The sequence below is a fragment of the Gossypium raimondii genome, chromosome 3 (genome assembly GCF_025698545.1).
Source record: "Gossypium raimondii isolate GPD5lz chromosome 3, ASM2569854v1, whole genome shotgun sequence".
NCBI lineage: Eukaryota > Viridiplantae > Streptophyta > Magnoliopsida > Malvales > Malvaceae > Gossypium > Gossypium raimondii.
The window spans coordinates 2238582-2250695 of NC_068567.1; the positions used below are offsets into that span (position 1 = coordinate 2238582).

The following is a 12114-nucleotide window of genomic DNA, read 5'->3' on the forward strand; positions in this document are numbered from 1 at the left end:
AAGAAAAATTCTCCGAGTTTCCGAATTAGTCCCGAATCATTCTTAACTCGTATTATGGACCTTGAGGGTTTATCTAAGGGACTTTAAGATTATTTTATATTATATTTGATAATTATTTGTATATTAATTGTAAATTGTCCGATAGGTCTAGTAATGCTCCATAATCCTATTCCGGTGACGAACATGGGTTAGGGGTGTTATAATAAGCAATTTTTGGTGAAAGTTATAGTGAAAGTTATCATATTGATGGTTAGGTGTGATTGACCATAGAGTTATAATTATTATAGTACAAAGAAAAGTTAACTGAGTTGATTAGGGTGTGAGGTGAATAAATTAACTCTTCGAAATTTTAATAGCAGGAACGGAAGAATATTTAAAAAAATTAATTTGTTATTTGATTTAACATATAGAGACCGATTTATCTATTTTTAGTATAGCTAGAGGATAAAATGCAATCGACATCTAATACAATGACCTCAATAATACTTTTACCTACAGTTGCTAAATTTATAACTATAATCGTAAATTTTCAGTTTTGGTTCTTCTATTATGGTTACGTTTAAGATTTAATTTTTAAAGTAAGATTTAATCTTTATAATTAAATTTGGCATAATTTGATTGTCTATTTTACAATGATATTAGGTAGTCGAAATAATTAACATATTTTTAACTATTCTAATTAAGTTTTTAATTTTTTAAAAATACTATTCTATAAAAAATTACTTTTACATAATGAATCGAATAAATGTTATTAAAATATTCACATCTACTACAAAAATATTAAGGGTGCTAATTATTTGAGTTAACTAATGATACGACCTTTTTTCCGACATTATAAGATAATGATAAAATTATAGTTTTATATCTCTATTATGCTCACATTTGAGATTTAATATTTATATTTTAAATTAACATCGTTTGATCCTCTACTTTTATAATGATATTAGTTATCCTAAATAATTAATATTTTTAACTATATCGATTAAAATGATTACATGAATTTCTCTTAAAACACCTTTCAATACAATATATATATTTCTACATGAAGTTCGAATGGGTATTTTAAGGAAAATATTGATCTCGACATTTTGACCACGATAATTAAAGGTATCAACTATTTCAACTAACTAATAGTATTATGTAGAGGGACCAAATTATATAAAATTAAAGAATAGATATTAAATTCTATATTTAAACATAGTAGAGACCATAACCATAATTTAATCTAAAACAAATTATCTCTAACATAATATAAATATATTAACTATAAAAATTTAAATTTTATTCTACCCTAAAAATTATTCTGACTTTACCTTACCTGCTACAATTTTTAGACCTTACATAAGATTGTTTTCTTAAATAGTGCATATTATAATATATATTTGGTTTTGCAATTGTTTTTAACTTCGGCTTTTAATTTGTCACAAATAAAATTTTTGACTTTATTAATAATAATAATAATAATAATGGATAATTTAAAATAAAATATATTTATATTTTAATTTATTGTATTGGAATTAATGAGAGAAAATTTATGGTCCTTATAGCGCAAGAATGTGTGTGACAACGTGTTGAATGTTTATCCACACAAAATCCAAAAGGATTCAAGGATCTTCAACTTCGTCAGTGCCTCTCATCACTTCTAAAAACACTTTGCTTTCCTTTCTTACTTACTCCAAATCCGACGTTCGTAGAAAAAGACCAAGTTAACTACCTACGTGCCGCCGTCACCATCATGTCACAGCCTCATTTCCTCCTGGTGACCTACCCTGCACAAGGCCACATAAACCCAACCTTACAATTTGCCAGGCATCTTATACGTATTGGCGTACGTGTAACTTTCATCACCTGCATCTCCGCTCGCCGCCGCATGACCAAAGTCCCCACTGCTCAAGGCCTAACGTTTTTACCCTTTTCCGATGGCTACGACGACGGTTTTCAACCCGGCGATGACGTGGACCATTACCGATCTGAATTTACGCGACGAGGCAAAGAAGCCATCTCCGAGTTTATAACAAGCGGTGAAAACGAAGGCAAACCCGTCACTTGCATTGTCTACACCCTGTTCATCCATTGGGCCACGGAGGTGGCGCGTAAACATCACATCCCGACAGCTTTACTTTGGATTCAACCCGCCTCCGTTTTTGACATCTATTATTTTTACTTCAACGGATACGAATCCACCATTAAAGCTCAAGCTGAAGAAACAAACCCCGAGCGTTCAATCAAATTACCAGGTCTGCTGCTACTCGCCACCCGCGACCTTCCGTCTTTCTTCACCGCTTCAAACGTTTACCGTTGGGCACTGTCGTTGTTCCAAGAACACATGGACGTCCTCGCCGATGAATCCAACCCTAAAATCCTTGTTAACACCTTCGATGCTTTGGAACACGAAGCATTAAACGCCATTGAAAATTTCAACATGGTCGGCATCGGACCTTTAATCCCATCTTCTTTCTTGAACTCAAGTGACTCCTTGGATAATTCCTTGAGAACCGATCTTTTTCAACCCGATTCAAAAGATTACCTCCAATGGTTAGACTCCAAACCAAAATCGGCCGTCGTTTACGTTTCCTTCGGGAGCATTACGGTGTTAACGAAGCAACAAGTGGAGGAAATCGCTCGAGCTTTAATATCCAGCCGGCGACCTTTTTTATGGGTGGTGAGGAACCGGAAAGATGGAGGCGAAGAAGAGAAAGAAGAAGATAAACTGACTTGCAGGGAAGAATTGGAACAGTTTGGGAGGGTGGTTCCATGGTGTTCGCAAGTGGAAGTATTGTCTCATCCGTCGTTGGGTTGCTTCGTGACGCATTGTGGGTGGAACTCGACGTTGGAGAGCATGGTGGCCGGTGTACCAGTGGTGGCTTTCCCTCAATGGTCGGATCAAGGGACTACTGCGAAGCTGATTGAAGATGTGTGGGGGAATGGGGTGAGAGTGAGTGCTAATGAAGAAGGGATGGTGGAACGTGATGAGATCGTTAGGTGCTTGGATTTGGTGATGGGGGATGATGAGAAAGGGATGGAAGTGAAGAAAAATGTAGAGAAATGGAAAGGGTTAGCCAGGGAAGCCTCCATGGAAGGCGGCTCCATGGATATGAACCTTAAAGCTTTTGTGGATGATGTTGCTCAAGGTGGTTGCAAGTAAATTTATCATTTTCAAATCAATTCACTGTTATAATAGCAGCTATAAATATTGTAACTTCTTTAATTTCTAAGTTTATTTCTTTTTCTTTTCCATCATCTTTTGTAAAAAAAAAAATGTAAGATTGAAAAGCCGAAACAAAAACTCCTCTTTTAAGGACCCAAGAGGAGCTGGTCTGTGTAGTCTTTGAGCCCCACCTGTCAATCTCAATCTCAATCAATGCTTTCCTTTCTTGCCTCAAGCACTCACTCGTTTCATGTCCCATCCTCGTTTTCCCTTCATTAATATCACTCCACCTTCTAACTTAATAATTGATACATGATCTCAAAAAAAAAAGAAAAAAAAAAAACCCAAAGTTTGAATTCGGTCTATGAGCTTCCTAAACAAAATCAGGATATGTGATTAAGCATGGATGCTTCCATTATCATATGGATTAAGGGTGCCAGTCGGGCTTATTACGCCCCTCATCCAACTTTCACCATTCGATATATGATTATAACCTAACCAACAACAGTCAAATGTGTTGTTGTCGTACCTCTATCCCTTCAAAAATCTCTTTACTGTTGCTACCCATGTCTTCTTTGATATATATGCATATTTTTAACCTTACTGAGCTGTGGACTTCATTTGACGTGTAACCAAGTTTTTGCTTTCTTTTCTTTCTTCTTCTTATGTTTCCTGAATTTATAAATTTTTTTCCATTGGCTTCTATTTATGTTTTTTCAAAGATTAATAATTGAATTTAATTAAAAATAATTAAATTGGTAAAATATATAAATGTTGAGGACAAAATTCAGTATTATCCCTTTTAATACCTTTCATCGTACTAGATCAGGTATTATCGTACCATGAAACTTGAATAAGGGTGGGTTTGGATGGGCGATTGGGTGCGGTGCGGTGCGTTTAGCCTACTTTTTGTCTCACACTACAGTATTGCTACAGTGGTAAACGCACCGCCCATCCAAACTCACCCTAAGCCACCACACAAGTTTATGCGCATGTGGTTTTTTCTGGTTTAATTCTGCTTCTAGTCCTTATACTTTTTGAAAGTGATGGATTTAGTCCCAATACTTCAATTTGATCACTTTTAGTCCTGAACTTTTCAAAATGTTCAATTTTAGTCCCTATATTTTTAGTCTTTTGAAATTTTTGTCCTAAACCAAATAATAGTAGTTAAATTTGTTTGTTTAAATTCAATTACTAGCATGTAATTGTAGATTTAATATATATTATCCATTTTCTTTGCAAAGTCTGTGAAAAACAAAAAGGATTGTTGAGAACAATCCAAACACTATCAAACACAGTTTAAAAAAAAATAAAACAGAACAGCCTAACAAATACTACTAAGCAGACAAAAACACTTTAACAACAGATTTCCCCGTTGTATTCTGCTGCAGAAAATAGCAGACCATCCCAGCATCATCCATTCTGCTTCAGCAGCAAATCACCAAGCAGCTTTAAAGAAGTTTTTCCTTGACATGCCTGCCTTTGCTAAAGTTTCCGCCATTCCACTCTTTTTTTGATTAGTGATTGCAAACTGGATTTCGGCAATATGTCTACATTCATCTTCAATTTCCGCAAACAACTTCCTTAGCGACCATTGACGAAGATTCCTATATTTCAACTAATTCAATACCGTATTCAAATCAAGCTCTATAATCAAAGGAAGTTGCACCTTATGAAACAAATTTGAAAACATCTCTATTGCTACTTTTATAGCCATCAGTACTACCATTTCCAAACCCTCCACTGCACAGTTACCTGAAAAAGAGCTGAAACAACCCCTTTCTCGTCCCGCAACACCCCTCCGCAGCCCGCTCTTTCATCCAAAGAAACCCCAGCCACATTAAATTTCATCCAACCGCAAGGAGGTGGTTCCCTATCCATAACCCGCACATTCCCCACCCTTTTTAACCGGACTGCTCTTCCTTGGCCACCCCCACCAATCACTCTCTGTGAAAATACATTCCTCATAGACCACTCTTGCCCATACAAACGATCTCAATTTTGTTTGGTAAATTAACAAGTCAAGTGTTGTAGCCTTACCTTCAAACACTTTCTCATTACGAGAAATCCATCCTGACCAACATGCTGCTGATACTGCCAGTAACCATAGACTTTTTTGAATGCCAGACAAAGACACTCTCCAGCACAAGGAAAAGAATTCCTCAAAGTTTGCTACGACGTCCTTCCATCTCAACCCCCACCAGCAAAATATACACGACCAGAATCTTTTCACAAAGGAGCATTCAAAAAAAAGTGATTGGTAGATTCCGCCACTCTCTCGCACCATGGACACCCACTATCCGAAGAGTCGATAATAATTCCTCTACTAATAAAAAATTCTTTCGTTGGAACACGATTAATCGCCATCATCTATAAGAAGCTACGCTTTCTTGGTGGGACTTTCAATTTCCAGATTCTATCAAACTGAAATTCTACCGTTCCCATCCCATCACACATTCACGACATTAGTTGCACGCCCAGCTACAAACGAACCTGGCTCGGATAGCAAAAATGTAGGGAAAAAATAGTCACAGAAGACTATAGTCAAACAACGTGTATGCAAGGAAAATACTAAACTAGAAAATTTAAAAAGAAAGAAAAGCTGAACTCAAAATGACTGAAGTTGCTGTATTATTCACACACAAAATGAAATAAACGTAGGCCTATAAATAGCCTTTACACCATAACAAACTAACGTAAAAATGTGCAACACTATTGCACGATCATAACAAAAAATAGAGAAATAAGGAAAATAACAAACTAAGCATAGCACAGCAAATCTAAATTTAGAAAAACTGACTTTGAATCATTCTCCAACATCGAAAATGGTGGAGGGTTGAATCCAGAGTAAAGTTGACGGGATGTGATGTTTACGCGCCACCTCCGTAGCCCAATGAAGGAGCAAATAGTAGACAATGCAAGTGATGGGTTTACCTTCGTTTTCACTACTTGTTATAAACTCAGAGATGGCATCTCTGCCTCGTCTCTTGAATTCAGACATGTAATTGTCTGTGTCATTGCCGGGTTTAATTTCGTCGTCATAGCTATCCGAAAAAGGTAAAAACGATAGGCCTTCAGCAGTGGGGGACTTTGGTCATGCGACTGCTGGCGGAGATGCTGGTGATGAAAGTTACACGTACGTCGATAGGTACAAGATGCTTGGCGAATTGTAAGGTCGGGTTTATGTGGCCTTGTGCAGGATAGGTCACTACGATGAAATGAGGCTGTGGCATGATGGTGACGGCGGCGCGTGTTGGCGCGTAATTCGTGAAGGAAATTAATGGGTTTTTATAGTGAAGAGAGGCATTGATAGAAGGTGACGTTTGAGCTGACGAATTTCAAAGATTCCTAAACCTTGTTGGACTTATCTAGTGTTTTTTCAATGCTTAGGTTGCAGCTTGATGCATGATGCTGTTAGAGACAGTTTCATACTACACGACTCTTGGGGGTTTGAATTTAATTCACGAATTATAATTTAGGTTAAACTAAACCCCAACACTAAACTAGTCAGTTTATATTTGGTTAAACTACCTACCAAGTTATCCATCTATGCCTAAACTTTCAAAATGGTCATTCAACTAATTGGGTTTCAGTTTTTTATCCATTTCCCTTAAGCATAGATAAATGCCTTACCTTTGCATACTTGGTAGGGTTAATTTTTAAAAATTATGACTAAATTGATACAATATGTAAAATTTGAGGAAAAAAATTGTTATTATCCTAATATTTAAACAGTCACTTCAACTTTCTATCAAACACTTAATGGAAATGGACCAAAAAATAAATCAGAATAGTTAGGTGACCATTTTGAAAGTTTTAAAAGTTGAGTGATAAAAAAAAAACTTAAACATGTTTAATAGTATTAATGTGTCGAACAATTAAAGTATCCACTTGTCATTGTTTTCTTGAATATTGTGTATATCATATATAATAAAGGATTGTATAACGCTATTTGTCATTTTACATCATACCTTTTCTTCTCCAATAAGAGAATGATAAATTAAATTTTTCTCTTAAAAATTCAAATTCAAATAAAATGTAATATAAAATCATAATTTCATATAATCACAGTTTCATACAATATTTTCTCTTAGAATATATATTTATAATGTATATATATATTCCATTTTTCAATTGTTTCTAACTTTGTTCTTTTAGTTTGTCACAGACAAAAATTTTGACTTCGATATTATTAATAAAAAATTATTATTGTCCTTGTAGCGGAAGAATGTGTGTGACAACGTGATAAGTATTTTTCCAAACAAAATCCAAAAGGATTTAGGGATCTTCAAATTCGTCAGCCCAAACGTCACCTTTTTTCAGTGCCTCTCATCACTTATAAAAACACTTTGATTTCCTTTCTTAGTTACTCCAAATCCGACGTTCGTAAAAAAAGACCAGGTGAACTACCTACGTGCCGCCGTCACCACCATGTCACAGCCTCATTTCCTCCTAGTGACCTTCCCTGCACAAGGCCACATAAACCCAACCTTACAATTTGCCAAGCATCTTATACGTATTGGCGTACGTGTAACTTTCATCACCTGCATCTCCGCTCACCGCCGCATGACCAAAGTCCCCACTGCTCAAGGCCTAACGTTTTTACCGTTTTCCGATGGCTACGACGACGGTTTTCAACCCGGTGATGACATAGAACATTACCTATCTGAATTGAGGCGACGAGGCAAAGAAGCCATCTCCGAGTTCATAACAAGCAGTGAAAACGAAGGCAAACCCGTCACTTGCATTGTCTACACCCTGTTCATCCATTGGGCCTCGGAGGTGGCGCGTAAACATCACATCCCGACAGCTTTACTTTGGATTCAACCCGCCACCGTTTTCGACATCTATTATTTTTACTTCAACGGATACGAATCCACCATTAAAGCTCCAGTTGATGAAACAAACCCAAAGCGTTCAATAAAATTACCAGGTCTGCCGCTACTCGCCACCCGCGACCTTCCGTCGTTCGTCACCGCTTCAAACGTTTACCGTTGGGCACTGTCGTTGTTCAAAGAACAAATGGATGTCCTCGCTGATGAATCCCACCCCAAAATCCTTGTTAACACATTCGATGCTTTGGAACACGAAGCATTAAACGCCATTGAAAATTTCAACATGGTAGGCATCGGACCTTTAATCCCATCTTCTTTCTTGAACTCAAATGACTCCTTGGATAATTCCTTGAGAACCGATCTTTTTCAATCCGATTCAAAAGATTACATCCAATGGTTAGACTCCAAACCAAAATCGGCCGTCGTTTACGTTTCCTTCGGGAGCTATGCTGTGTTAACGAAGCGACAAGTGGAGGAAATCGCTCGAGCTTTAATATCCAGCCGGCGACCCTTTTTATGGGTGGTGAGGAACCGGACAAATGGAGGCGAAGAAGAGAAAGAAGAAGATAAACTGACTTGCAGGGAAGAATTGGAACAGTTTGGGATGGTGGTTCCATGGTGTTCGCAAGTGGAAGTATTGTTTCATCCATCGTTGGGTTGCTTCGTGACGCATTGTGGGTGGAACTCGACATTGGAGAGCATGGCGGCCGGTGTACCGGTGGTGGCTTTCCCTCAATGGACGGATCAAAGGACTAATGCGAAGCTGATTGAAGATGTGTGGGGGAATGGGGTGAGAGTGAGTGCTAATGAAGAAGGGATGGTGGAACGTGATGAGATCGTTAGGTGCTTGGATTTGGTGATGGGGGATGATAAGAAAGGGATGGAAGTGAAGAAAAATGTAGAGAAATGGAAAGGGTTAGCCAGTGAAGCCGCCATGGAAGGCGGCTCCTTGGATATGAAGCTTAAAGCTTTTGTGGATGATATTGCTGAAGGATATCGTAAGTAACATTACCACTTTCAAATCAATTCACTGTTTCAATAGTAGTTATTTAAACAGTTATTATCGTACCATGAAACTTGATTAGGTTTTGCCTTGTAGTAAACATGCGAATGACGACCCACCACACAAGATTATGCAGATATGGTTTTTTTTTTTTTTTGTTTAATTTTGCTACTAGTCTCTGTACTTTATATGAAAGTTATGGATTTAGTTTCAATACTTTAATTTGACCATTTTTAGTCCTGTACTTTTTAAAATGTTCAATTTTAGTCCCTATACTTTTAGTCTTTTGAAATTTTAGTCTTGAACCAAATAATAGTAGTTAAATTTTTTGTTTAAATTCAATTACTAGTCATGTCCTATGTGTACAATTATAGATTTAATAAATATATTTCCCAATTGAAACATTTTAAGTCCCTATTTTTTCAATTCTAAAATTTCCGTCTAAACACAAATGATAGTCACTAATCCATTAACTAAAATTTCAGTAAGTAATATGTGAAAATATCAAACTGAAATGCCATTACACATATGATAATATGTTTGTTGCATCAAATTTTGAAAATAACAGAATTTAATAAATTTAACAATTATTGTTTAGTGAAGGCTGAAATTTTAAAATTTAAAAAGTAAGAGAATTAAAATGACCAAATTAAAGTATAAGTATTAAATCTACAACTTTTGTAAAGTAAGAATAATAATAAAATTTAAACTTGTTTTTTCTTGAAAGAAATTGAAAGTATAATATGTGATAGGGATGGGAGAATATGAATGGTGTGATAGATTTTGAATGTAGGAAACAAAGTATCATTTTATCAGTTTAATATGTATAACTATTTAAATATGTAGAAATGTGAAAATGTATTATAGAAAAGCCTTTATGTTTAATTTTTTTAATTTTATGTATCTAAAATTATTAGTAAATTTATGTTTTGATTACTCAACCTCAAAAAGTTACAAAATGGTCATGAGTTATTAGAAAATTTTCATTTCAATTGTTCAACTATTCAAAAATTTTTTTGTTTAAGTTATTACGCTGTTAAGTTCTTTCTAAGTTCAATTAATGAGCTCCAACCGATGATTTAACAATCGTATGGTGGATTAGTACTCATCGACTAGTAGAGGAAATCGCTTGAGATTTATTATCCAGCCGGCAACCATTTTCATGGGTGGTGAGGAACTGGAAAGATGGAGGCTACGAAGAGAGAGAAAAAGATAAACTGACTTTCAGGGAAGAATTGGAACAGTTAGGGATGGTGGTTCCATGGTGTTCGCAAGTGGAAGTATTGTCTCATCGTCGTTGTGTTGCTTCGTGACGCAATGTGGGTGAAACTCGACGTTGGAGAGCATGGTGGACAGTGTATCAAGGGACTAATGCGAAGCTGATTGAAGATGTGGGGGGAATGGGGGTGAGAGTGAGTGCTAATGAAGAAGGGATCATGGAACGTGATGAGATTGTTAGGTGCTTGGGTTTGGTGATGGGGGATGGGGAGAAAGGGATGCAAGTGAAGAAGAATGTTGAGAAATGGAAAGGGTTAGCGGGGGAGGCCGCCATGGAAGGTGGTTCCTTGGATATCAACCTTAAAGTTTTTGTGGATGATGTTGCTCAAGGTTGTTGCAAGTAAATTTATCTTTTCATATAATTATCTACATTTATATCTTGAATTCTTAAATCAAGAAATAATATGTTTAAAAACGATCAAATTCCTCTTGTTGTAATAATAAAAATATCAAATGATCTAAAATTCGATGGAATGTTACAAATAAATTTCTAATTTATGTTTGTATTAAATTTACGCTTAAATTAATTTTGGCCTATGGTGTAAGTTTTTTAAAAATAATTTTAATGGTCAAATTTAATTAATAACACCATCAATTGGATTTTAAATTTTAAGTCAAACAAGAGACTAAAGTTTAAAATTAAAAGTAGCGGATTAAATTTTAAAAAAATTGCAAAAGAGTACAAGAATTGGGGTATACTTAGAAAAATATTAAAATTTTCTTTTCTCCTCTAATAGTAGAATCTAAAGTTACGCACATTTATAAAAATTAAAAAGAGTTAATTGTCCAAGATAAATATTAAATAATAATATTTACAGACTCGAGTACATGAAATTTATTGTTGGTCATTGAATTTATCATTTAACAATTACTTTTGTTTTGGCTATTGAGAAAATTTTCTAGCCCTTATAATGTATATATATATATATCTCCATATTATTGGATGTGTTACTTTTTATTAAATTAGATTGCCTAAGGTTGCTTATTGCGATTATGGTAATTTGCTGCATCATCCCCTGACTAATTCTTCTCATTTCTAGTGTTAGCATTCTTCTGCTTAAAATCTGGGTCTCATGTTGCTTTTTGAGCATCACTATACCATTCTCCTCTTTAACCCGCCGAAAAATCCAGTAGGAGCTTCTGCTTTCGATTCTGGAGAAGTTGGCTCCCTCAAAAGTACCCTATCGGCTTCAGGAGATGCTGTCTCATCAAAAGCCTTCTCCTCTTGCCCTATTACGGATTGGATTGAGAGCACTAAAGCCAATGAGAACACAACCAAAAAAAACTTTTGCAATCCTTTTTATTTTCTAAAAAGGTTAAGAAATAAGTAAAGATATATTTTTATTGATGCTTAAGGATGAAGATGAGACAAAATTTAAAGATATTAAAATGAGACATTTTGGGCGAATTTAGGGGTCGTTGACTAGTCCAGTGCCTAATAGCCATACACGACAAAAATACATATAACTTCTCTCCACATTTTCAATGGTGAAGTTTATCACTATTATTGGCGAGTTCAATTTACTTCACTTTGTTTCACTTGAAGACATTGTGGGTGATCATTAATCTGTTTTAAAATCATTCTGACCTTCTCTGTTTGCATCATCTGCACCAATAAAAAACACTCCTTCGCCTTTTATAGGTCAATTTTTTTCATGAAGCAACTTTGAACGTTACTAATTTGTGGACCAAAATCTAAATAGCTTTCTTCTTCTATAATGAATATTGACTGTTAAAAATGATGTTCTTCTACTTGTCTATAGGTATCGATCATATATAGTACTGATTGCCAAATCATCACTTAGAGCTTGCTACCTAGACTTTTCAAAAAAAAAAAGTCAAATGACTAG

At 35.5% G+C, this 12114-nt stretch overlaps 2 protein-coding genes across 2 annotated transcripts; both read left to right on the forward strand.

Annotated features, from left to right (window-relative positions):
* The first annotated feature begins 1532 nt into the window (after nucleotides 1–1532).
* LOC105796468 (UDP-glycosyltransferase 75C1) lies at nucleotides 1533–3383 on the forward strand. Its single transcript, XM_012626190.2, has one exon. The coding sequence runs from the start codon at nucleotides 1736–1738 to the stop codon at nucleotides 3143–3145; it is 1410 nt and encodes a 469-aa protein (XP_012481644.1). The 5' UTR covers nucleotides 1533–1735; the 3' UTR covers nucleotides 3146–3383.
* Nucleotides 3384–7467: 4084 nt separating this feature from the next.
* LOC105796466 (UDP-glycosyltransferase 75C1) lies at nucleotides 7468–10758 on the forward strand. Its single transcript, XM_012626188.2, has 2 exons — nucleotides 7468–8981; nucleotides 10089–10758. The coding sequence occupies exons 1-2, from the start codon at nucleotides 7580–7582 to the stop codon at nucleotides 10100–10102; spliced, it is 1416 nt and encodes a 471-aa protein (XP_012481642.1). The 5' UTR covers nucleotides 7468–7579; the 3' UTR covers nucleotides 10103–10758.
* Nucleotides 10759–12114: the final 1356 nt, after the last annotated feature.

Excerpts from the sequence above, each read along its gene's own strand:
- LOC105796468 (XM_012626190.2), top strand. The coding sequence starts at position 1,736 with ATGTCACAGCCTCATTTCCTCCTGGTGACCTACCCTGCACAAGGCCAC.
- LOC105796466 (XM_012626188.2), top strand. The coding sequence starts at position 7,580 with ATGTCACAGCCTCATTTCCTCCTAGTGACCTTCCCTGCACAAGGCCAC.